This window comes from Perca fluviatilis, chromosome 16, assembly GCF_010015445.1.
Source record: "Perca fluviatilis chromosome 16, GENO_Pfluv_1.0, whole genome shotgun sequence".
Lineage (NCBI taxonomy): Eukaryota > Metazoa > Chordata > Actinopteri > Perciformes > Percidae > Perca > Perca fluviatilis.
In genome coordinates, this window is record NC_053127.1 from 922,959 (window position 1) to 950,213 (window position 27,255).

General features: G+C 38.3%; 1 protein-coding gene across 1 annotated transcript in view; it reads left to right on the forward strand.

Moving 5' to 3' along the window:
• LOC120544154 (complement C1q tumor necrosis factor-related protein 6-like) overlaps positions 1 to 27,255 on the forward strand; it is a 61,908-nt gene that overhangs the window by 3,787 nt on the left and 30,866 nt on the right. The window contains exons 2-5 of the mRNA XM_039777751.1: positions 23,633 to 23,704; positions 24,422 to 24,475; positions 24,751 to 24,804; positions 26,108 to 26,161. Coding sequence (XP_039633685.1) covers positions 23,633 to 23,704; positions 24,422 to 24,475; positions 24,751 to 24,804; positions 26,108 to 26,161 — 234 coding nt within the window. The remainder of the gene's footprint in view (positions 1 to 23,632; positions 23,705 to 24,421; positions 24,476 to 24,750; positions 24,805 to 26,107; positions 26,162 to 27,255) is intronic.

Genomic DNA, 27,255 nt, shown 5'->3' on the forward strand with positions numbered 1-27,255 from the left:
ACAAAGTAAAACAAGTGCTATGCTGAAAAAGTATTCTGGGTACTACTATATAACTTTTTACATATCTACATACACATATATATCTATAAATTGCAGGAACGCAGCAAATCAAATCCATACTTCACTGTTAACCGTCCAGCCACTTAATAAACCTGTATGGAAAATGAGCACCTCTGCTGATGTGTTAAATTTGTTAACGATCATATGACATGAGACAACACCATCTCTCCCTCTCTCTGCGCTCATAAACAAAAAAGTCCCATGTATAACCGTTCCTGGAGTCTGCCAGAACAAAGAGTTTATAACCCCAGCGAACAGGCTTGTTTTTCATATACTGTTTCAGACCAGTGCAGGCTTTTGAGGCAACCATTCGCTCATCAATGGCGATTTCCTGGGCAGGGTGATAGTTTCTTCTGCAGGAGTCCTTCATCTCCTCGTAGAGCAGCTTTATCTTATCCAGACGGTCGTAGGCTCCTGTGCCTCTCCTTTCATTATTAGCAGCATCCCCCACAGAGCTGCTGAGGTGAAGGGACTGGGAGATCCTGAGGAACTTTTTACCAGTCATTACCAGCCTTGGGAACGGCAAGCTATAAAAATGAATCCCACGCCAGTAATCAGTGAAAGAAAAGCATTTGAATACACCCATGTAAACAATTAAAGATATCAATGCAAACATGTTATGAAATGTCAGATCAATCCACGGGATAGAGGGTGTTGAATGGTGCGTTGAGCCACAGTTGTTGGTGTTTTTGAAGTATTGTCTTCAAAACAGAGTTGGTAAAAAAGAGTTAAAACAACTGGAGGGCTGTGCATGTAGCAGTACGTATGAGCTGGGGTCCTGGGACATTTCTGGGTCTGAAGGTGGGCTGTGGTACCTGCTGCTCCACTCAATGTGGCCACTTGCTCACTGGTGCAGATGTAGCTGGCTCCCAATCCATATCTACATCACATTTCCTATAATGTGAAAATAAAAAATATCAGTAATTACAACTAATGTTCTGTATGCGAAGCCACCGAAAAATATTAATAATTGTGTAGATATTACCATAGATATTTAAATAAACACAATAACAGCTGCAAACTTGTAATGCAGTATTTACTCAAACATTTCCTTTTGCAACACTTCTTGCAGTAAATGTGGTGCAACATAAATGTGTAACATTAGCTGTGGAGCTTTCAGCGAGCAGAGTAGAGAGCAGGGTTGCCTTTAGATGAGAGATAACTTTGTCTGGCTCATTTAGTGTAACGTTAGCATGATAGCTTGGTGAAATTAGCAAGCTAAGGTTAGCTTAGCGAACTATCCATTCTCTAAATTAGTAAACATTGAAATCATCTAAACACTCTTCAACAGTCAAACTGAAGCAGACGGTGAGCTCCAGGTCACAGCCTGTCTAAATATACAGTAACGTTATATACGTAAAATACTCACTTGTCGAGAGTAATGTCTCCTCCCTCTAGGACCATGTCCTCTGCCACGGAGTCGATGCAAGACATTTCACTGTCTTTCTCACACATTTCCTCCTCTGACTCGTCGCTTTCACGTTGCCGAGTACATTCCTCCACTGCTTCTTGGAGGGTATATTCCATATCTTCTTGAATTGCTAATTTTCGCCATTCTCAACTTCTCATTTGTTTTGGTTTAGGATGCAGAAAGTAGTGCGGCGTGTTTTTGCCGGTGTTTGCACTACACAGATAATTCCTTTGTTTAGGATTGTACTCATTGACATATATAAAATTCTACTACCCGTGAAAGCATCAGTTCCCCATATTAAAAAGTTCATTGGCTATACAAAACGTCAGTCATCGGCACAACCGGTTGCGATTGGCACAAAATAAAAGGGCATGCACCTTCTTTCACTGCAGGCACTCGTTGGCTATTCTAGGCTGTAGACGAGACCAGGAAGGTCCTATTGGTTCAAGTGAGGTGTCAATCGTAAGGTCAGAGTGCAGGGGCCATTTTGATAGTAGATACCGGCAAAGAAATACATGCAAACAAGATTTACTCCAGAAAATACAGTAAAATATTTAAATTCGAAATTTAAAAACAGCTGTCCGTGGATATATTTTAATGTCATAATATGTTTGGACTAAATAGTTTACTGGATTTGATCGTCTGGACCTTGTCAATGTAACAAGACTGTTATTGTCAGAATATTATGGATCTGTGGATTACAATGATGCTTCAAAGGACGATGCTGAAGTTGGCATCCGATTCGCAGCTTCCGATTCGGCAGTTAAGGGGAAATTTAAGGGAAACTTAAAACTGTCCGATTCTGCAGGGAAACACGATTTACATTGCTGATCCTCCGTTTTTTTTAACCTATTACTGTATTGAATGAGTGTTAGTCATTACGATAAATTATTAGTTATCTCTAAAACACACTTTTAGATTTGTGAAAGCTTTATTGTCTTTATGAGAACACAATAAAAGTCAGTTTTTCATATGTAGACCACATTGGACCAGGTCTAGATCCAAAACCGCAATACCTAGACTTGTCAAACCTGGACTTAATTATCCCAGAGAGTCTAAGGAGTCTTAAAAACACAGTTTGAGATTTGTGAAAGCTTCATTCTATTTGTGAAAATGCAATAAAGGGAGATTATACTGTTTTTTGCATATGTAGACCACATTGGACCAGGTCTAGATCCAAAACCGCAATACCTAGACTTGTCAAACCTGGACTAAATTATCCCAGAGAGCCTAAGGAGTCTTAAAACACAGTTTGAGATTTGTGAAAGCTTTATTCTATTTGTGAAAATGCAATAAAGGGAGATTATACTTGTTTTTGCATATGTAGACCACATCGGACCAGGTCCAGATCCAAAACTGCAATACCTAGACTTGTCAAACCTGGACTAAATTATCCCAGAGAGTCTAAGGAGTCTTTAAAACCCAGTTTTAGATGTGTGAAAGCTTCATTCTATTTGTGAAAATGCAATAAAGGGAGATTATACTGTTTTTTGCATATGTAGACCACATCGGACCAGGTCCAGATCCAAAACTGCAATACCTAGACTTGTCAAACCTGGACTAAATTATCCCAGAGAGCCAAAGGAGTCTTAAAAACCCAGTTTGAGATTTGTGAAAGCTTCATTCTATTTGTGAAAATGCAATAAAGGGAGATTATACTGTTTTTTTTACACATAGACCACATTGGACCAGGTCCAGATCCAAAACCGCAATACCTAGACTTGTCAAACCTGGACTAAATTATCCCAGAGAGCCTAAGGAGTCTTAAAAACACAGTTTGAGATTTGTGAAAGCTTTATTCTATTTGTGAAAATGCAATAAAGGGAGATTATACTGTTTTTTTTTACACATAGACCACATTGGACCAGGTCTAGATCCAAAACCGCAATACCTAGACTTGTCAAACCTGGACTAAATTATCCCAGAGAGCCTAAGGAGTCTTAAAAACACAGTTTGAGATTTGTGAAAGCTTCATTCTATTTGTGAAAATGCAATAAAGGGAGATTATACTGTTTCTTTTACACAATAGACCACATTGGACCAGGTCCAGATCCAAAACCGCACAATACCTAGACTTGTCAAACCTGGACTAAATTATCCCAGAGAGTCCAAAGGAGTCTTACAAACACAGTTTGAGATTTGTGAAAGCTTTATTCTATTTGTGAAAAGGCAATAAAGGGAGATTATACTGTTTTCTTTACACATAGACCACATTGGACCAGGTCCAGATCCAAAACCGCAATACCTAGACTTTTCAAACCTGGACTAAATTATCCCAGAGAGCCTAAGGAGTCTTACAAACACAGTTTGAGATTTGTGAAAGCTTCATTCTATTTGTGAAAATGCAATAAAGGGAGATTATACTGGTTTTTTACACATAGACCACATTGGACCAGGTCCAGATCCAAAACCGCAATACTGTAGACTTTGTCAAACCTGGACTGAATTATCCCAGAGAGCCTACAGGAGTCTTAAAAACACAGTTTGTGTCAGGTGTAGCAGGGAGGAGTAGGGAATGGCGGACCCAAAATGCAAAAAGCAGGCAGGAGAATGTTTAAGGTGGAAGGTTTATTCAAACCAAGAGTCCAAAAATCCAACAGAGAACTGACTAACAAAACAAAGGAAAACCAGAAACAGAACTACTGACCAAAACTCACGGACGAGGAGACAGAACTGAACACGGTTGGGAAACTGGGAAACACACAAACAAACACAATGATCTGACACTGGACAAGGGGAACACCAAGACTAAATACACAGACTAATGAGATAACACAAGACAGGTGACACAAGGGCTGGGAAACAGGTGAAACACATTAGGCAGGGCAGAGCAATCAACAAAAGGAGGGAAACACAAGACAGGAAGTAAATAGGACAAGACAAGACAGAAAACCAGAGACTTCAAAATAACACAGGAAACAGAGCACAAAACAGACTACCAAAATAAGACAAGACACCAAAACCATAACAGTTTGAGATTTGTGAAAGCTTTATTCTACTTGGAAAATGCAATTAAAGGGAGATTATACTGTTTTTTGCATATGTAGACCACATCGGACCAGGTCTAGATCCAAAACTGCAATACCTAGACTTGTCAAACCTGGACTAAATTATCCCAGAGAGTCTAAGGAGTCTTAAAACACAGTTTGTGATTTGTGAAAGCTTCATTCTATTTGTGAAAATGCAATAAAGGGAGATTATACTGGGTTTTTACACATAGACCACATTGGACCAGGTCTAGATCCAAAACCACTTGCCAACCACTTGTCAAAACTGGACAAGAATTATTCCAGAGAGGCTAACGAGTCTTAAATACATTTTTCAGATTTGTAATGCTTTTATAGCAGGTCTGCTGTTGCTAGTTGACATTCAACGTATAAGTCCACGTTTCTCCATGTCATTTCTTATCTCCATGAGCAGGTCTTCCTTCCTTCACCAAAAGAAAAGTAGAAACAGTTATTTTTACCTTTTGGAAAACAATCAAAATATCTTCAAAGATTTGCCAGTGGTTTAATTTACTCTTCAAATCCTTCTCCTTCAACATCATTGTTGTTCTCTCACCTTTCCTCCATCTGGCCCTGTTCAACCTCTCTTACTGCTTCTGCCAATCTCATTTTCCTCACCTTAGCCAAAGCTTGCACTGTGGCCTGTGTTAGAGGCAACATCATTTAGACATAGTGTGATTGGTTTTCATTTTATCTATAAATCAAGACATTTTTATTACGCTTACAAAGCTTTTGTCAGTTCTTATTCAAAGTTATGAAATCTTGTTTGATTCTCACATCTGCCGCCATTTCAGACCCTGCCCTTCAACTCCTGCCCACCAGGTGTCCATTGTGTTCCTACTTTGCCAGTCACCTCACAACTGCCTGCACTCATGAGCTTCATTGTCCTCATTGTAGCATTGCTAACATTTTGTTTTGACTAAATCTGCCTGCCTGCAAATCATGCCTGTCTTAACATTTTGCCTGTTTCTCTCTTTTTTGTGTCTGTGTTATACCTGCCGACAAAGTAATCTCTGTGATGAATATTTGGGCTTTTTGAGTCTGTGAATATTTTTCAATTTCCTATCGTCTTACTGTCACTATTACAAAATTCCGCAACAAACTTTTTGTTGCTATTTTAATGTAAATTACAGTTATTATTGTTCCTAGTACATGTAGAGTCATTTTACTAATACCTAAAACTTCATATTTATGTTTTTCTATGGTACTTCCTGCTTACCCCTTCCTGCTTTCAAAATGCCATTTGCATGTTGCCTTTGCCTCAATTTCTTTACGCTCCAATACACACTGGCTGCGTGCTGTGAGCGTGGCGTTTTTGTTGCATGTCAGTTGCATGGCGGCTCTGTGGATTTTTCTGTCTTTCCCACCAGAAACGTGTCTGACGCGGCGCTGCAGCTGCTGCTGCTGCTAGCCTTGTCTGGACACATGTATCTTTCCCATAAACATAAACGTCAATATATATACTGATTTCATTACAGCAAAGACAACGTCGGCAGTATTGATGGCAAAATAAGCTACAGAATATTTCCTTCTGTACTGGTACAATATTTAAAAATCTATAATTATTTATTTTTTTAAATTACATCTACATCTGTATTCATGTCAAAACCTAGAGACTTTCAAACATCAACATGTAATTTATTAATATGGTTTTGTGTAAAAGTTTCATAAACATATTTTACGATTCTATTTTGCCTGGAAAGGCTTCCAAAACGCTTGTGTGATGCGTGAACAATAAGCACCGGTTCTAGCATGCTATGGGTAGGTAGTGGTGTGAAATTGAGAAAAAAAGGTTATGACAAGTTACTGTAAATATCGATACCAAGACATCTAATGTAGACTGCTGTTATTGCTTACTTTGCTTATTTTTCTTTTAATTACAAAAATATATTGTAATTACAATAATATATTTAAGATAGACTGCGCTACAGTCACATATTCTGACAGGTCATAGATTTCATTTTAACACCGGAAAAGCCTGTTAATGTATCCAGCCAAGTCAAGGGTGGCAGGAGATATCTTTATAAAGGCCTAATGGTATTTTAATTTTATTTGAGAAGTTATATGCTGTAGTTGTGGCAGATACTTAGTTATGATACTGGTGCAGGACCATCACAGAAAAGAAGGAAATTAAACGAAGAACAACTAAAGGCTAAAAAGGAAAGTGAAAGACAACGGTCAAAACTGAGTAAATTTCGGTTAGGCTTTCGACAGATGAAGACAATTACGGGATTGTAAATGATTGAAAAACGTAACTGAATTGGCCCCTCAGGTATGTAATATGTATTTCATTAATAGAATAACTTTAGATTGCATGATGTGGTTGTCTGCCAGAAGCCAACATTAAATTACGCCCTCCTTCCATTTAGTGCGTTCGTAGAAAATAGTTATTTTGCTTTTCCCTTATCCCCCTGTACTTGTGTAAACACGGTAATGCAAACTCGGCAATCTACAGTGGACAACACAGCACCATAAAGAAAAGACCTTTACGACAGCAGGTGTGGTGAAAATACTACCACTTTTGTCCAAAGTGGCTGCTAGAATCAACACAAACTGAAAGTAACATATATCCACTTTAAGTCATATAAAAAAATGTTTTCATGAATATAATGTGGAACTGCTGTGGACCTACCTCTGACAGCAACACATTTAGGATGTATTTGATCCTGTCAGAAGACACCATGGTGCACACTTTATCAGAGAGTATGTCACAGCTGTCAAGGAAGTTTGACAGGTATTTCACAATCCTGTCCAGCTGGGTTTCATCATCAAAGAAGATTGGGACCCAGCGGTCCCCAGAAGTAAAGTGGTTGCTCCCCACCTGAGACAATGGCCTATGAAGTATGAATAAAAAAACGTAATAATTACTCAGTCCTGCCTTTTTTTTTGAGACAGGTACGGCTACAGTTGTTGGTTTCTAAACACCCTATACATCATTACCCTACTCCGTCACTTCCACTGACAGTAAAAGAGCAGAATACCCCCAAATGTGGCTTGCTCACCACAGTGGACAAGCATGGCTTTACCAATTATTATTGTAACTCCCTTTAATTTCCAATTAACATTTACGCTGCAGGTTGCTGTTGAAAGTGGGGGCTGATGAGACTATGGCTAAAGCTTATACGATAGCCACGCCCGCCGATAGGGGGACAAACGGTTCGTTGTCCCGGGCCCACAGTAGGGCAGAACTGGGCCCTCATTAAATTATGGAAGAATTAAAATCTTTTTTTTAAATAGGCCTATTTGTGGAAAAAATATGTAGCATAATATTTGAATTACACATAAAGCGTTTTATTTGTTTTCTTCCTAATTGTCCTGGAAATGGTGGTCAAGAACCCCCCCACCCCCAACATAAAAATGGTTTGGCCACTGATCAAAATTTGATATTGTCACTTGATTTGAAGTTCAGTACGCTCAAAATGTCCGGTCAGCACAAGTCCGGAGCTCGGAAAAGGAAAGAAAAGAGAAGAAGAAAATAGAGGCCTTAGAGATTTTCTAAACAAATATTTAAAAAAAGGTGGTGACGGTGAAGCTGGAACTGTCAACGTAGAGCAAGGTAAGAAACAGCGCAGCCAACGTTTACGAGCCTTGTAACGTAACTTAACAGGCCAGCTCTCATGTTAACGTCCATTAGCTTGTATAAAAGCCTGACACAACACGTTAACTTTGACAGAAACAGTTGAGTTTGGTAGCTCCGTCAGTAAGGATGAGACAGAGAGAGATCCAGCTGCAGTCAGGTGACAGAGAGAGTGATGCGGGAGGGGCCCGCTGCCCCGCAACGGAGGGACAGAGTCAGGCTACCGGTGAGAGAGAAGAGAGAGAGATAGAGAGAGAGAGAGATGCGGGGGGCTCGCTGCCCTGTCGGAGAGTCTGAGCAGGATGGATCAGAGACTGATTACACACTTAATTTCAGTGAGAGATGTGAGGACAGGAAGAGCAAGGGAAAAGGAGAGATCTGTCCGCGAGGGGGCCCATCTAAGATCTCGTCCCGGGCCCAGGCAAGACTGTCAGCTGGCCTGACGATAGCCATTATACACTACATTGGTATCAAAGAGATTTTCCTCTGTTGTAGTAGTACGTTTTAAGCATGATGGATCTAGCAGAGGAAACCAAGCCTCATGTTAAAATAAATAATAATTCAGCAGATTACAACTTTATTACTGGATAAACATTAATGCAGTATCTGCATACAAACTGGCAATAGACGCAGTCAAAAATATATATTCATTTTTTAATTTGTGTTTTTGTGAGCACCCTTTCATATATTAGATTTTATTACATTGCTATAGATTATCAATCAATAAGATGAAGTGTATTGTCCTCAATTTGTCTTACTGGCTACAACGTTTTCATAAATACTTTCCATAGCAAGTGCAAAGTAAGGAGATGTAAAGGAATTCAGGTTCATAAGATTAACAGAAAAAGAGGCTTACCCTCAATGTTTCATCTGCACCCATGTGGTCCACAATGAACTCAACAAGCTCTTCATTTCTTTTGCGCCTGCCTTCAACAGTTTCTGCAGCTTTGTCCTAAAGCAAAGGAAATTACTTGAAATGATTTTTCTGGTAAGATAGGAAGACAGGACTGGAAGAAACCAACTATCACATATCATTGTAACCACATTGTTATGGAAGTCTTTCTGTCTTCGACATGAACTGCACTTATCTGTTGAATTTTGATGTAAAACTGAGAATTTGGTTTAGAATTCAAGCCTGTCTTGTCCTAGTTATCCATGCTCGCTTACCCTGACCAAAAGAACGTGGCCAACACGGGATGTAGACCTAATTTTTTTTCTGATGGCTGTCTCTGTGATGACAGTGTCTCCTTTTCCAGGGTTATGACATTCTTCAAGGCCATCATAGAAATGCCAGCTTTTATCGAAACCCAGTTTGTGAAATGCCACAAAGTGATTTGCAGCAGCAAGGTGATATGTCACAGCAGCTGGCTCGTACCTTTGCGACAAACAGTATTATACAATAATTGTTATATTAAAATAGCAATGAAAGCCAGTTCAACAAGTGAAAAACAAATTCACCACAGCCAATCACTTGATGTGTACTGTATGTAAATCTTATTTCCACCCAGAATTGTCACCAGATGTGGCAAGGCTGTAGGATGCTGCTTTTGAGTTAGGTGCCCTTTGTGGATTACTGAGATCAGTAAAAGGTATGGCAGTCCATGCACAAAGTCACGCTGCAATGTTGATTCACTTTCAGAGCATGTTCCAAGACCCCTGTTGAGATAAAAGGAAGAAAGAAATTATTGGCCTAGTAAAATGAAATGTAAAATGAAATATCACAGTATATTATATTTGTACGAAATCCTGATCTCCCTTGATAGTGAGGCAGGTGTTTTAAAAGGCCATGTCTGGGTATGCAGCCCAGTGTCATGGCAGTTCGTGAAATGGTCATGTTCCCATTTCATGGTGACCACCACAAAATAAATGAGAAAAACGTGTCCCTGTACACGAATCAATAGATCAAAATAACGTGACCATTTCACAAACTGCCTTGAGACCGGGTTGGGGTATGGCTTGTAATAAGTAATGTCAAGTTGTAAATTAATTATGGGTGATATTGTCCTGTTGCCTACAATTGTTTAACAACTTCCCATGGTTTAGGTGCTGAATATTTAAAATTCAATCGCAGGTTATTGTTGGTCTTCAGACCTTGATCATTTTATATGAAATGTACATTTGTGGAACTGTTGCAGTTACATTTTAGATTCACTTTCGATCTATAATTAAAGAATACTGTAATACTTACCTTTTGCAAGGAACAACTTTTAGAGACTCATTGGCCCACTTGTCAATATCACTCTGCAAGTTTCCAAAATCTGCACATCTTGAAAGATAACAAAACATAATAAAAACCAATTAGTAAATTAACTTAAATATGAACAATCTGTAAGATCACTACTCATACCAAGATATGTTTTCTTTGTAGAAAAAATTATGCTATTGCTAACAAGTACATATTTGGTTACTGGGATATTCGATCATTTTCATAAAAAAAATAAATAAATACTTACATGATATCAACAGAGTTGTACCTCCTTTTTGCAACTGCACAAGCTGCATTCAGGCATTTCTGCACAATTTCAGTTGCGAGTAAGAATTCCAGTCGGCAAGCAACCATGTCTTCCTCAGTCCCAAATGCGTTCCATAACTTTCCTTTAAACCTTCCGATGGCGTTCATCCACAGTAACTTTCCCTGTGACCACTGTTTTTCTTCAAAAAGCTTATCAACCTGAAGCAAGGTAGAGATCCACGGATCAAGGTTTGCATTGGTCTGTAGGTCATTTTTAATCCCTGGTCTCCTTTTGATTGCCAAATGAAGTGTGTACAGGAGGTTGTCAATGGTGCAAGTGTTGGTCATGGACACTGCTTGCTGTCCTATGATACCATTTCCTCCCCAATGTGGACAGCATCCCTTCAGTTTTTCTGGAATGTGTGTTGAGCTGGTGGTTGTTTTATCTTCAGCTACTCCTTTTTCTGTTTCAAGTACTCGGGCCTTTTTTGCCAGAGGAGGGGGGCTGAAGTACTTAGATGTTCTCTTCCGAGTTGTACTTCGCTTCTTCCATGTTTCCTCTTGTGATAGGGGAATTGTCTCTGGGCCTTCGGATTTCTGTTTGTTCTTCAATTTGGACTTCTTTGGAAGCATCTGTTTTGCCAATTGAATTCCTTTAAGTCTTCCCACTACAAACTCATGTTGTAGCTGGAGAAAATCCCCTGCTCTTTGGTGCAATTTTGATGATAATGTCACCATTTTTGTAGTGCGGAACCAGTTCTCAACAACAGCATTACTGTCCCGGGTTTTGTCAAGATTCTTCAGCATAAGACCTGTCCAAAGAGGAACCGTGCCAGCATAATGCATTATAATTTCAATTAGTGCCTCACAATAATGAGGATTTGGCTGGCCTGCTCCCTCTGTTTCATCCTCCTTCCCTGCTTCCTCCTGTGCTTTCCTGATGACCCCTTCAATAGGAGCAAAGAAAGGTGATGATCTTGCAAGAGATTTTGTGATGTCTTCAAAAGCCGTTTTTTTGTCATCATCTGCATTTTCAAACCTGATGTTGTCCATCTTCTATGTCTGTATGGCATCATGTAGTGCTAAGAGATGTTCCTTACACCCCCTAGTGTCAGTCCTTGATGCAAATACATATACCATAGACCTTGCAATTGACAATATCAGATAAAATGCTGTTGCATTTTGAAGTAGGGCAAAACAGTACAAAAAAAACTGTTTACTTTCCTTTTTGCATTGCACCTTGGACAACTTCATACTTATTAACTTAAGCATGTGAGCAGCACAGAGATGTATTACGGTCAGCTGCAGTGGCTGCTGCTCTTGGCATACCTGAAAGCAAAGCTTTAGGTATTCTGGAACACTGATCATATTGAATGCCTGCACTACTGCATGGATCATGGCCCAACTGAAATCAGTTTCGATTTTTTGGGTGTTTGTGTAAAAGTTTGAAGTAATCTGACGGGCAAGCAGGATAACCAGTGGAGGATTGGGTTTGTTTCTGCCAAAGGAACCACAGTTTGGGTTGTAGACTGACATGGAATGCAAAGTGCATAGTAAAGTATTGACTGGCTGGATGGGTGAGGTTTCCCAACTACACTGCCAGTAGCATCCAAATAGAGTAAACAACTATTATTCTTTTGTAGGTCTTGAAGAATGTGCAGCTGGGACTCAGAATAGGAATGCACAACAAAGGGAGACATTGCAATATACTGGATGTTACTGTGCTTCATTTTGGAGCTAGGGTTGTCCACATCCTGCTTTAGCTGAAGCTCAAAGCACTCCATATACACATTCCTGTTCAAGCGATTGTCAAGATTCTTCTCACTTGATATTTTCTGAAGAACTCTGACGGACTTAACGTTGTTAAGGTTTCCTGCTAAAAGTGTATCTTCATCTGCACTGAAGAGTTGTTTGGTGTGGACATGCATGGAAGTAAATTCTCCAACTTTTCCTTTAAGTTTTTGGCGCTCTGGTTGCCGACAGTGCCGTGCATGCTGTTCATCACAACCATGTGAGACCTTGCCTTGGACTTGGACATTAATATTTATATCGCCTTGTGTGTCATTAGGATTTTCTGCAATTGACAGAAGATAGGTAGTACAGCCTTTGAATTTACAAATAGCCCTGCCCCTCCAATAAAGCCCTTTTGCCTTTCGACTCCGAACGCATTGCATTTTATTGCTTTTGAATGACAGGACACAATATTTGTTGACAGTGGCTATTTTATGACTGATAATGTCAGTCCAACCTTTCTTCAATACCCGGTATCCTTCCCTATGATCCGGTTGAATTACAGACCATTCCTCCCTCGTCAAGCTAACAGAAAACTCTAGGGGGCAAGATGGCAGTTCTCTTTCAAAGGACAACCTTCTCTTTATCTTGTCCTTCTGTCCAGAGTCATTGGCACCCGTGCTACAGGAAGGACAGTACCATGGTGATATGGCAGCAATGTCTTCCACGCTTTGGTAGCCAATGCAAACAGGATGAAACCAATCCTTGCAGAGACTACACTGAGCATATGGCTCACTGGGATTATTTGGTTGATTGCAAACACAAAATAAGGTGTCATCTGAATCCTCAATGTCTAGTTGTGTTTCCTCTTCAACGTTTTCCTTTTCAACTAGTTCTGTCCCCTCATCAGTGTTTTCCTTTCCAACTAGTTCTGTCTCGTCTTGAACGTTTTCCTTTTCAACTAGTTCTGTCCCCTCGTCAGTGTTTTCCTTTTCAACTAGTTCTGTCCCCTCGTCAGCGTTTTCCTTTCCAACTAGTTCTGTCTCCTCGTCAACATTTTCTTTTTTAACTACTTCTTTCTCAAATTCAGACTTTGCATTTTGACCTAGTTCTGTCTCCTTTTCAAGCTGTTCTTTTGGAACTAGTTCTGTCTGATCTTCAACTACTTGATGTGTCTCGTCCTCATTTTTTCGGGGTCTTTCCTCCAATGGTTTTTCCTCATCGTCCCTTTCCCTCTTATCATTATACTTTTGAAAAGCAACAACATTCTTTTTCTTCTGCCTAAATAGTGCTCTTGATCTGATTAACCTTCTGTCACTGTGCCATACAGTGTACAGCCACTTCTTTTTTTTAACAGACTTATCATTGAAAACTCTCCCTGCCAAGCTTTCCCATAAGGGGCTGTTCCAAGTGATTTTTTTTTTAAGATCTCCAAAAGCAGACAGTTCAGCAACTAGCTTGTCCTCTCCTCCTGACTGTGTCCATAAATCAGGACAGCCACGTCTTTGCCCTCTTCTTAATTTATCCATTTTTAATTCCTGACAAATTAAGGAAACATATTTATATAAATTGTTGACTGTATAAAAATTATACATACACTAATACATTGTAATTTTGACCTTGTAGCAATGCAATTTTCCAGTACTGTATTTTTTTATTTGTCTGACCAATGTATAATTATGATATTGTTCTTGTTTTTTGTAAATGTTCAATCTGTGTAATGCTGGATAGAAAGGTCTGTAGCAACACATTATGCAATAACAGCGCATTATGTAATAAAACATCCAAATATTATTTCAGTATGTAATAACACCCAATGCGGGTGTTATTACATAATGAAGTGAATGTAATAAAAACCCTCAAGGCAATATGTGAGAAATTTCTCCACATTTTGTAAATAATTCTTACGTAATGCAGCGGTGCTTATAAAATGTGTGGGTTGCACTATTTTGAATGAATATGTAATAATATAAATAATAATAATAATAATAATAATAATAATAGTAGCAATACTGATAATAATAACAAGAATAATAAGAATAATAATAGCACTTTATTAGAATAGATAGAATCTGAATAACTCCATGCACGCCATGCAGAGTAGTTTTTGTATTGTGTGGCAACAACATGATTAAGGCGTGGCCCGCGTGATTAAGGCGTGGCCCCTACCGCGTGGCAAAGACATAAGTAAGTCATGGCCAGGGTCTGCATGAGATACACATTGTAGTATAGGCTACTTAGCATAGTTAAGAAAATATTATAGATCCAATACAAAACTGACAGAAGTGGGGACTGAGAGGAAAATGCACAATTCAAAAAGACTGCTATTTCAGCACCGCGGTCAGCGCTAGGGAGTTATCAGGATAGGAAAAAGGTGGATGTATTTCTTTCATTTTACTAATACTGGATGCCGTCTCTCTTCTATATTTTGTTTTAAGCAAAGCTTTAAAAAAAAAATCTACAAAATCTGTATCTTCAAAAAACTGCTGACATGTCAAATAACTACAGATATGTAGACGGGCTGTTTGCTGAATTGCTGTCAGTTACATCCAAATAAAACCCACTATCAACCCTAAATAAATGAGATTAAACACCAATAATATCTAAAACCTACCAGGTGATTGCAGTCCAGGTGAAGCTGTGCAGTAGGCTACTGCACCATCATGGTTAAAAAGTTTGCTGATATCTTGCGAGTCCACGTGTTAAATGCTGGCTTCGAGTTTTCAATATCTATATGGCCACAAGATAATTAGCGTGCCCACGTGATTAAGGTGGTTAAGATTAAAGTGGTAAAGACATAACTAGGTTATGTCCCGGGCGTATATGTATATATGTGTGATTTTATATATATATATATATATATATATATATATATATATATATATATATATATATTAAAGTTAATGTTGACACACCTTCTCATTCAATGCGTTTCCTTTTTATTTTCATGACTATTTACATTGTAGATTCTCACTGAAGGCATCAAAACTATGAATGAACACATATGGAATTATGTACTTAACAAAAAAGTGTGAAATAACTGAAAACATGTCTTATATTTTAGATTCCTCAAGGTAGCCACCCTTTGCTTTTTTGATAACTCTGCAAACCCTTGGTGTTCTCTCAATGAGCTTCATGAGGTAGTCACCTGAAATGGTTTTACCTTCACAGGTGTGCTTTGTCAGGGTTCATTAGTGGAAGTTTTTCCCTTATTATAAAAAAGCAAAGGGTGGCTACTTTGAAGAATCTAAAATATAAGACGTTTTCAGTTATTTCAAATAATTCAAATTCATGAAAATAAAGAAACACATTGAATGAGAAGGTGTGTCCAAACTTTTGGCCTGTACTGTATATATATATATAAAAATGCACAATTAGAATCTGTCTGCTAGTTCTGCACTTAAAACAATATAAGCAGTATAGAGTATAACACATAAATACAGTGGACCAGCCTCCTCTGATATATAACTGTGTAGATGTGGTTTATCTGTGTATAGGCTCTGAACTTTGACAGATTAACAGACTCAAAAAGCCCAAATATTCATCACAGAGATTACTTTGTCGGCAGGTATAACACAGACACAAAAAAGAGAGAAACAGGCAAAATGTTAAGACAGGCATGATTTGCAGGCAGGCAGATTTAGTCAAAACAAAATGTTAGCAATGCTACAACGAGGACAATGAAGCTCATGAGTGCAGGCAGTTGTGAGGTGACTGGCAAAGTAGGAACACAATGGACACCTGGTGGGCAGGAGTTGAAGGGCAGGGTCTGAAATGGCGGCAGATGTGAGAATCAAACAAGATTTCATAACTGTGAATAAGAACTGACAAAAAGCTTTGTAATAAAAATGTCTTCATTTATAGATAAAATGAAAACCAATCACACTATGTCTAAATGATGTTGCCTCTAACACAGGCCACAGTGCAAGCTTTGGCTAAGGTGAGGAAAATGAGATTGGCAGAAGCAGTAAGAGAGGTTGAACAGGGCCAGATGGAGGAAAGGTGAGAGAACAACAATGATGTTGAAGGAGAAGGATTTGAAGAGTAAATTAAACCATTGGCAAATCTTTGAAGATATTTTGATTGTTTTCCAAAAGGTAAAAATAACTGTTTCTACTTTTCTTTTGAAGTGAGAAGGAAGACCTGCTCATGGAGATAAGAAATGACATGGAGAGACGTGGACTTATACGTTGAATGTCAACTAGCAACAGCAGACCTGCTATAAAGCATTACTAATCACAAAAAAATGTATTTAAGACTCCTTAGACGCTCTGGGATAATTTTGTCCAGGTTTGACAAGTTAGGTTTGCGGTTTTGGATCTAGACCTGGTCCAATGTGGTCTATTTGTACAAAAACAGTTATAATCTCGCTTTATTGCATTTTCACAAATAGAATGAAGCTTTCAAAAATCTCAAACTGTGTTTTTAAGACTCCTTAGACTCTCTGGGATAATTTAGTCCAGGTTTGACAAGTCTAGGTATTGCAGTTTTGGATCTAGACCTGGTCCAATGTGGTCTATGTGTAAAAAAAACAGTATAATCTCGCTTTATTGCATTTTCACAAATAGAATGAAGCTTTCACAAATCTCAAACTGTGTATTTAAGACTCCTTAGACTCTCTGGGATAATTTAGTCCAGGTTTGACAAGTCTAGGTATTGCAGTTTTGGATCTGGACCTGGTCCAATGTGGTCTATGTGTAAAAAAAACAGTATAATCTCCCTTTATTGCATTTTCACAAATAGAATGAAGCGTTCACAAATCTCAAACTGTGTTTTAAGACTCCTTAGACTCTGTGGATAATTTAGTCCAGGTTTGACAAGTCTAGGTATTGCAGTTTTGGATCTAGACCTGGTCCGATGTGGTCTACATATGCAAAAAACAGTATAATCTCCCTTTATTGCATTTTCACAAATAGAATGAAGCTTTCACAAATCTCAAACTGTGTTTTTAAGACTCCTTAGACTCTCTGGGATAATTTAGTCCAGGTTTGACAAGTCTAGGTATTGCAGTTTTGGATCTAGACCTGGTCCGATGTGGTCTACATATGCAAAAAACAGTATAATCTCCCTTTATTGCATTTTCACAAATAGAATGAAGCTTTCACAAATCTCAAACTGTGTTTTTAAGACTCCTTAGACTCTCTGGGATAATTTAGTCCAGGTTTGACAAGTCTAGGTATTGCGGTTTTGGATCTGGACCTGGTCCAATGTGGTCTATGTGTAAAAAAACCAGTATAATCTCCCTTTATTGCATTTTCACAAATAGAATAAAGCTTTCACAAATCTCAAACTGTGTTTTTAAGACTCCTTAGGCTCTCTGGGATAATTTAGTCCAGGTTTGACAAGTCTAGGTATTGCAGTTTTGGATCTAGACCTGGTCCCATGTGGTCTACATATGCAAAAAACAGTGTAATAATCTCCCTTTTATTGCATTTTCACAAATAGAATGAAGCTTTCACAAATCTCAAACTGTGTTTTTAAGACTCCTTAGGCTCTCTGGGATAATTTAGTCCAGGTTTGACAAGTCTAGGTATTGCAGTTTTGGATCTAGACCTGGTCCGATGTGGTCAATATGCAAAAACAGTATAATCTCCCTTTATTGCATTTTCACAAATAGAATGAAGCTTTTACAAATCTCAAACTGTGTTTTTAAGACTCCTTAGACTCTCTGGGATAATTTAGTCCAGGTTTGACAAGTCTAGGTATTGCAGTTTTGGATCTAGACCTGGTCCGATGTGGTCTACATTGTAAAAAACAGTATAATCTCCCTTTATTGCATTTTCACAAATAGAATGAAGCTTTCACAAATCTCAAACTGTGTTTGTAAGACTCCTTAGGCTCTCTGGGATAATTTAGTCCAGGTTTGACAAGTCTAGGTATTGCGGTTTTGGATCTGGACCTGGTCCAATGTGGTCTATGTGTAAAAAAAACAGTATAATCTCCCTTTATTGCATTTTCACAAATAGAATACAGCTTTCACAAATCTCAAACTGTGTTTTTAAGACTCCTTAGGCTCTCTGGGATAATTTAGTCCAGGTTTGACAAGTCTAGGTATTGCAGTTTTGGATCTAGACCTGGTCCAATGTGGTCTATGTGTAACAAAAACAGTATAATCTCGCTTTATTGCATTTTCACAAATAGAATGAAGCTTTCACAAATCTCAAACTGTGTTTTTAAGACTCCTTAGACTCTCTGGGATAATTTAGTCCAGGTTTGACAAGTCTAGGTATTGCAGTTTTGGATCTAGACCTGGTCGATGTGGTCTACATATGCAAAAAAACAGTATAATCTCCCTTTATTGCATTTTCACAAATAGAATGAAGCTTTCACAAATCTCAAACTGTGTTTTTAAGACTCCTTAGACTCTCTGGGATAATTTAGTCCAGGTTTGACAAGTCTAGGTATTGCGGTTTTGGATCTGGACCTGGTCCAATGTGGTCTATGTGTAAAAAACCAGTATAATCTCCCTTTATTGCATTTTCACAAATAGAATGAAGCTTTCACAAATCTCAAACTGGGTTTTTAAGACTCCTTAGGCTCTCTGGGATAATTTAGTCCAGGTTTGACAAGTCTAGGTATTGCAGTTTTGGATCTAGACCTGGTCCGATGTGGTCTACATATGCAAAAAACAGTATAATCTCCCTTTATTGCATTTTCACAAATAGAATGAAGCTTTTACAAATCTCAAACTGTGTTTTTAAGACTCCTTAGACTCTCTGGGATAATTTAGTCCAGGTTTGACAAGTCTAGGTATTGCAGTTTTGGATCTAGACCTGGTCCGATGTGGTCTACATATGCAAAAAACAGTATAATCTCCCTTTATTGCATTTTCACAAATAGAATGAAGCTTTCACAAATCTCAAACTGTGTTTGTAAGACTCCTTAGGCTCTCTGGGATAATTTAGTCCAGGTTTGACAAGTCTAGGTATTGCGGTTTTGGATCTGGACCTGGTCCAATGTGGTCTATGTGTAAAAAAAACAGTATAATCTCCCTTTATTGCATTTTCACAAATAGAATAAAGCTTTCACAAATCTCAAACTGTGTTTTTAAGACTCCTTAGGCTCTCTGGGATAATTTAGTCCAGGTTTGACAAGTCTAGGTATTGCAGTTTTGGATCTAGACCTGGTCCGATGTGGTCTACATATGCAAAAAACAGTATAATCTCCCTTTATTGCATTTTCACAAATAGAATGAAGCTTTCACAAATCTCAAACTGTGTTTTTATGACTCCTTAGGCTCTCTGGGATAATTTAGTCCAGGTTTGACAAGTCTAGGTATTGCGGTTTTGGATCTGGACCTGGTCCAATGTGGTCTATGTGTAAAAAAAACAGTATAATCTCCCTTTATTGCATTTTCACAAATAGAATAAAGCTTTCACAAATCTCAAACTGTGTTTTTAAGACTCCTTAGACTCTCTGGGATAATTTAGTCCAGGTTTGACAAGTCTAGGTATTGCGGTTTTGGATCTAGAACTGGTCCAATGTGGTCTACATATGAAAAAAACGGTGAAACCTACTTTTATTGTGTTCTCATAAAGACAATAAAGCTTTCACAAATCTAAAAGTGTGTTTTGCATATAACTAATAATTTATCGTAATGACTAACACTCATTCAATACAGTAATAGGTTAAAAAAAACGGAGGATCAGCAATGTAAATCGTGTTTCCCTGCAGAATCGGACAGTTTTAAGTTTCCCTTAAATTTCCCCTTAACTGCCGAATCGGAAGCTGCGAATCGGATGCCAACTTCAGCGTCGTCTTCAAAGGTGAGTTTCCTCAATTTTGTAGTTGTTTGTTACTCAGACAGAGGGGATGATTGTACCTGCTGTTGTTATTGTGTCTTGAAATAGTTTATATCAGTGAAATCACAAGAGTTGTAGCTTTCCAAAGATGTGTGGAATGAGTTACTACTTAAAAATAGGAGTTGTATACATAGCATCACGTGTTAAAAAGACGCAGACGTTAAGGGGTTAACAACCTGAAATCACACGACTTTACTAGTTTTTTCATAAAAAATTACTCAAAGCGATTCACTGATTATCAAAATAGTTTCAGATTTATTTAATATGAAGCAGCTGGTAAATGCTGGAACCAAGTATACCCCCCTTCCTTCTCCCATGGTAAAACGCCAGGCACCTCTGCCCCCTCAAGGACGGCAGCTAACTCCTTCTCCCCAAACTGATAAGGATGCTTGTGTGCAAAATGCAGCAAACATTAACTGATATGGGCCGGGTCCAGGCTGCATGCCTAGTAGCACTCATGACTCTTTCCAAGACAAGCCTGGGCCCTGCGTATTAGATTCTTTCACAATTTATGTTGTGATAGGTAATCGAAAAAGAATGGTGAATAAGCACGTAACTGCAAACTTTGCAAATTTAGCATCCATTCCTTGTCAGCCACAGTCTGTCCCAAAAAATTAAAACACACTAACACTAGCACTACTAAACGTTAGGTCATTGGCAGGTAAATCATTTTTAATCAATGATTTTATTATTAAGCACAATCTTGATTTTATGTTTTTAACTGAAACCTGGTTGGACAATAATAACAGTGCTGCTGTTCTCATTGAGTCAGCCCCCCCTAACTTTAGTTTTATGAGTGAGAATAGAGTGAATAATATGTGGCTCTTCAGCTAAGATCCTCCCCTCAAGCCATACTTCTAAATATCTACAGGCCACCTAAATACTGTGCATCCTTCTTTGACAACTTTAATGAACTGCTGTCTATAATCTGTGTTAACTTTGACCGTGTAATTATTGCTGGTGATTTTAACATTCACGTTGACAACCCCCAGGACCGAGGGACCAAAGAACTGTGTTGTGTTTTTGAGAGCTATGGACTGACTCAGCATGTGACACAGCCCACTCACAATAAGGGGCACACTCTGGACTTGATTATCTCCAAGGGTCTAAACATTTCCAAGGTTGTGGTGACTGATGCTGCTCTCTCTGATCATTCCTGTGTTTTCTTTAATGGCACTATCTCTGTGCCCAAAAGTGTTCAAACAAAGTTAATCAGAAAACGGTATATCACTGAAAACACCAGTGAATCATTCATTCAGCTTTTCTCCGCTACACCAACCCTCACTGGGGCCTCAGTGACAGAGCTTGTAGATAATTTCAACTGTAAAATTACGAATGTTATTGATGCCATTGCTCCCACTAAGGTCAAAACTGTCTCTGGTAAGAAAAGATCTCCATGGAGAAATTTTGTAGTGGTGAAAACAGAAAAAAGAGAGTGTCGAAAAGCTGAACGCAGTTGGCGAAAAACTAATCTCCAGGTCCATTATAACACTTATAAAGAGAGACTTCGCATTTATAATTTGGAACTAAGGAATGCAAGGCGGTCTTTTTTCTCTGACATTATCGCCAGAAACAATAATAATTCACGTGCTTTGTTTGCTACTGTTGATAGATTAACTAACCCTCCAGTACCAATAGCATCTGAACTATTGTCTACCAAGGCTTGCAATGACTTTGCCTCCTTCTTCACAGACAAAATTCAGAAAATTAGACAAACAGTCAGTGCTTCCATATCAATGTTGTCACAGTGTTCACACAAAACAAAATCAAATATGACACAATTTCATGGGATCAGCCATAACAACCTGGAGGACATTATACAACATCTGAAAACCTCCTCCTGTTGCCTTGATATTCTACCAACGGGTGTTTTAAAATCTAAATATTGTAAATACATCTCTGCTCTCAGGTATCTTCCCACAGGCCCTGAAAACTGCAGTCATCAAGCCACTCCTAAAAAAGAACAATCTAGACACGTCACTAATGAGCAACTATAGGCCAATATCAAACCTTCTATTTTTAAGCAAAATCATAGAAAAGGCGATTTTTCAACAACTCAACCTTTTCTTATCACTAAACAACAGTTTTGATGCCTTCCAGTCAGGTTTTCGACCACACCACAGCACTGAGACGGCTCTTGTCAAAGTCTTTAATGACATCCACATAAACACAGATAGTGGCAAAATTTCAGTCTTAGTATTACTTGATCTCAGTGCTGCATTTGATACAGTTGACCACGACATATTTCTTGACCGATTGGAAAACTGGGTTGGTCTTTCTGGCTCAGTACTAAAGTGGTTTGAGTCTTATTTAAAGAATAGGGACTACTTTGTGTCTATAGGTAATTATACATCTGAGCATACAAATATGACATGCGGAGTTCCCCAAGGCTCAGTTCTGGGGCCTCTTCTCTTCAACATCTACATGCTTCCACTGGCTCAGATTATGGAAAACAACAAAATAAGTTACCATAGTTATGCGGATGACACACAAATTTACATAACCTTATCGCCAGGGAATTATAGCCCAATACAACAACTGAATATGTGCATTGAACAAATTAACGACTGGATGTGCCATAACTTTCTTAAATTAAATGAAGAAAAAACTGAGGTGGTTGTTTTTGGAGCAAAAGAGGAACGATTAAAGGTCAGCACTCATCTTCAAATGATAATGTTCAAAACAACAGACAAAGTCAGAAATCTTGGTGTTGTCATGGACTCTGACCTGAATTTTAAAAGTCACATTAAGACAATTATATAATCAGCCTATTATCACCTTAAAAATATATCAAGGGTTAAAGGACTTATGTCTCAGCAGGATTTGGAAAAACTTGTCCATGCTTTTATCTTCAGTAGACTTGACTACTGTAACGGTGTCTTTACAGGTCTCCCTAAAAAATCAATCAGACAGCTGCAGCTGATTCAGAACGCTGCTGCTCGAGTCCTCACTAAAACCAAGAAAGTGGATCACATCACTCCAGTACTGAAGTCTTTACACTGGCTTCCAGTGCCTCAAAGAATTGATTTCAAAATACTTTTGCTGGTTTACAAATCACTGAATGGTTTAGGGCCAAAATACATTTCTGATCTGCTGCTACACTATGACCCACCCAGACCTCTCAGGTCGTCTAGGACAGGTCTACTTGTTGTTCCCAGAGTCAGAACTAAACAGGGGGAAGCAGCGTTCAGTTTTTATGCTCCACATATCTGGAACAAACTCCCACAAAACTGCAGGTCCGCTGCAACTCTCAGTTCTTTTAAATCCAGGCTGAAGACATATCTTTTTAATGTTGCCTTTCTTTAAATAACCTATTTTTAACTGCTCTTTTTTATTATTATTATACTGCAAGGTACATTTTATTCTTGTCTTTCAATGATTTTAAATTGTTTTTAATTGTTTTCTAACTGTTTTTTTTAATGTTTCATGTAAAGCACTTTGAATTGCCTTGTTGCTGAAATGTGCTATACAAATAAAGCTGCCTTGCCTTGCCTAATAGTTGACAACTGATTCATGCAGCTCTGAAACAATGTTCAAAGAAACTGAAGGTGCAGTAAAATGAAGCTGACAAAGAAACTGTCTCTGTTTTTGCAGGTCAAGTGGACAAGCTGAAGACTAAAGTGGCCAAGCAGAAGACTGAAGTGGACAAGCTGAAGCAACAGATAGGTATTGTTTGCTGATCATTTTTCTTGCTGCCAGCTGCTTCTGCTGCATTTTTATTAAATAAAATGGTGGACACTTTTAACTTCTGGTAAATATGGAAGAAATCTACACACAAATAGACAAAGTTTAATAAATGTTTTCTTTCCACGCATCTTACCCTAACCCTAAATCAAAGGTGGCACTGAAAGACAAAACACATTTCACAAATGTTGTGTAATGTGTTTTTTCCTTAAGGGCCTACATAGGAAGAAGACATTTTAGGGAAGATAAAAAGTACAAAAACAATAAACTGAAAAATGTTTCTGCCTGTAGTGTCTCCTCTTAATTTAAATGTTAACAAACACTGCTGCTTTCAGCTTCTGTAACAATGAAATACTTTTAACTATCAAGCTCCATTAGAGATCATTTTAATAAGGGCCCGAGCACCGACAGCGGCGAAGGCATCAGGCCTGATGAAAAATGTCATAAGGTGGACATGACGTTGTTGCAAAGAGAGACTCAACGTACAGTGAAGCTGTCTCTAGAAATCACTGTTGTTTTACACAGTGACATATCAGAAATATATTTAAATGCTCAAAGTGATTAATCAATTATCAGAATAGTTGGAGATTTTTTAATAGTTGATGACTAATACACTAATCTTTGGAAGTCCGGGGAAAATGTCCAAAGAAACACAAGCTGCAGTGAAAAGAAGCTGACGTTTCATCTCTGATTTTGCAGAACCAGCAGCACAGCTGAAGACTAAAGTGGACAAGCTGAAAAAACAACTGCAAGGTATTGTTCTCTGATCATTTTTCTTACTACCGGCTGATTCTGCTGCTGGGAGATTTATATATAAAGATATTCAGTTTATTGTCACAGAGGAGAGACAAAACTAGAAAATAATCATATTTAACAAGCTGACATCATACAAGTTTTACTGTTTTTACATAAAAAATGACTCAAACCGATATGATTATCAAAATAGTTTGAGATTATTTTAATAATGACTAATCTATTAATCTTTGCAGATCTAGAGCAATGTGTAAAGAAACTGTCTGTTTTTGCAGGACAAGCAGCACAGCAGAAGGTTGAAGTGGACAAGCTGAAGCAACAACAGCTAGGTATTGTTCTCTGATCATTTTTCTTAATGCCGGCTGCTTCTGCTGCTGAGAGATTTACAGCGAGACATTTCATTTTTACTAAATAAAATCATGGTGGCCAAAGACTTCCAACTTCTGGTAAATGTATAATAAATCTACACACACAAATAGTCAAAGTTTAGTAAAATAAATGTTTTCTTTCTACAAATCTAACCCTAACCCTGAATGAACGGTGGCACTGAAGGAAAAAACACATTTCACAAATGTTGTGTAATTTGTTTTGTCCTTAATGGCCTCCATAGGAAGAAGACATTTTAGGGAAGACAAAGAGTACAAAAACCTATTAAAGGTCTCATGACATGGTGCTCTTTGGATGCTTTTATATAGACCTTAGTGGTCCCCTAATACTGTATCTGAAGTCTCTTTTATATAGACCTTAGTGGTCCCCTAATACTATATCTGAAGTCTCTTTCCCGAAATTCAGCCTTGGTGCAGAATTACAGCCACTAGAGCCAGTCCCACAATGAGCTTTCCTTAGGATGTGCCATTTTTGTGTCTCTAGCTATTGAGGAGGAGAGAGGGTGGGGCAAGGTGGAGGGTGGGGGGTGTGGTCTTGACCAACTGCCACTTTGCTTGTTTGAAAGCCATGATGTCTCTCTCCCATGGGTTGGCCAAATTCTGTGGGCGAGCAAAGCAGAGAAAGGGGAGGTAACATGGTTGTTGTTCCAGAATGGCTCATCTGAGCTTTAATTTTCTCAAAGGCAGAGTAGGATACTCAGGGCTCGGTTTACACCTATCACCATTTTAAGCCAATTGGGGACCATAGGCAGGCTGGGGGAACGCATATTAATGTTAAAAAACCTCATGAAGTGAAATTTTCATGCCATGGGACCTTTAACTGAAAAGTGTTTCTGCCTGTAGTGTCTCCTCTTAATTTAAATGTTAAGAAACCCTGCTGCTTTCAGCTTCTGTAACAATGAAATACTTTCAACTATCAATCTCCATTAGAGATCATTTTAATAAGAGCCGACAGCAGCGAAGGCATCAGGCCTGGTAAAACTTTTCATAAGGTGGACATGACGTTGTTGCAAAGAGAGACTCAACATACAGTAGAGAAGCTGTCTCTAGAAATTGCTGTTGTTTTACGTGTCATAGCAGAAATATATTGAAATGCTCAAAGTAATTAATCAATTATCAGAATAGTTGGAGATTTATTTAATAGTTGATGACTAATGCACTAATCTTTGCAAGTCTAGGAAAATGTCCAAAGAAACTCAATGTGCAGTGAAAAGAAGCTGACAAAGTTTTATCTCTGATTTTGCAGAACAAGCAGCACAGCAGAAGACTGAAGTGGACAAGCTGAATAAACAACTACAAGGTATTGTTCCCTGATCAATTTTCTTACTACCGGCTGATTCTAAGGGCCTCCATAGGAAGAAGACATTTAAGGGAAGATAAAAAGTGCAAAAACTATAAACTGAAAAAAATGTCTGTAGTGTCTCCTCTTAATTTAAATGTTAACAAGCCCTGCTGCTTTCAGCTTCTGTAACGATGAAATGCTTTTAACTGTCACGCTTAAATTACTTTTTCTTTTCTAAATTAATTTTCTTTCATTGTTTTTACTTTTTTTGGAATGTTTGTTGTATGTATATATATATATATATATATATATATATTTCTTTTTTCAGAGATTATTTTTGGGGGCATTTTTAGCCCTTTATTTGGATAGGACAGCTTAGACTTGAAAGGGGAGAGACAGAAGGGGAATGACATGCAGCAAAGGGCTGCAGTCGGAGTTGAACCTGCGGCCACTGCATCGAGGAGTAAACCTCTACTGTAAATATATGGGCGCCTGCTCCACCAGGTGAGATAACCAGGGGCCTGGATATTTTGTTTGTTATTGTTATTAATGTTAATGTTATTAATGTTAATGCCCTCTTCAAAAAGCTTTTAGTAGCTTATTAAGCGTTCTCCATTTTGCACGTTCTACAAATGAACATTGTATCTTCTGAAATTGAGTCTTAAAGACGTGAAGATGACGTTTGAATTAACTGAAACTGAACCTATACATGAATTGTTGTAGTATTGCACGGCTTTCTGATAGGAGTGGGGGTCACTGTTTTTTAGAAATATAGCCAATATTTGATTGCACGTTTTTGAATCTTGATGAAATAAAGGGAATTGGCCTAATTCAGCTCTGCAGGCGTTGTTGTTGGTTTTTCTGTGCACCTGTAGGATGCTTTTATAGAACTCTAGATGCAGGATTTCAAATGGGTTTTTGTCCAAATGGGCCGAATTCTGGTAGGAAATAGGACCCCACACCTCACTACCATAGAGGAGAATTGGTTCTATTACAGATTCAAATAATTTGAGCCAGATTCTAATTGAAATTTGAATATAGATTAGACTTTTTATTGCGTAAAATGCCCTGCATGCTTTCTCTCTCAGCTCCATTATCGCTGGGTTAAAACT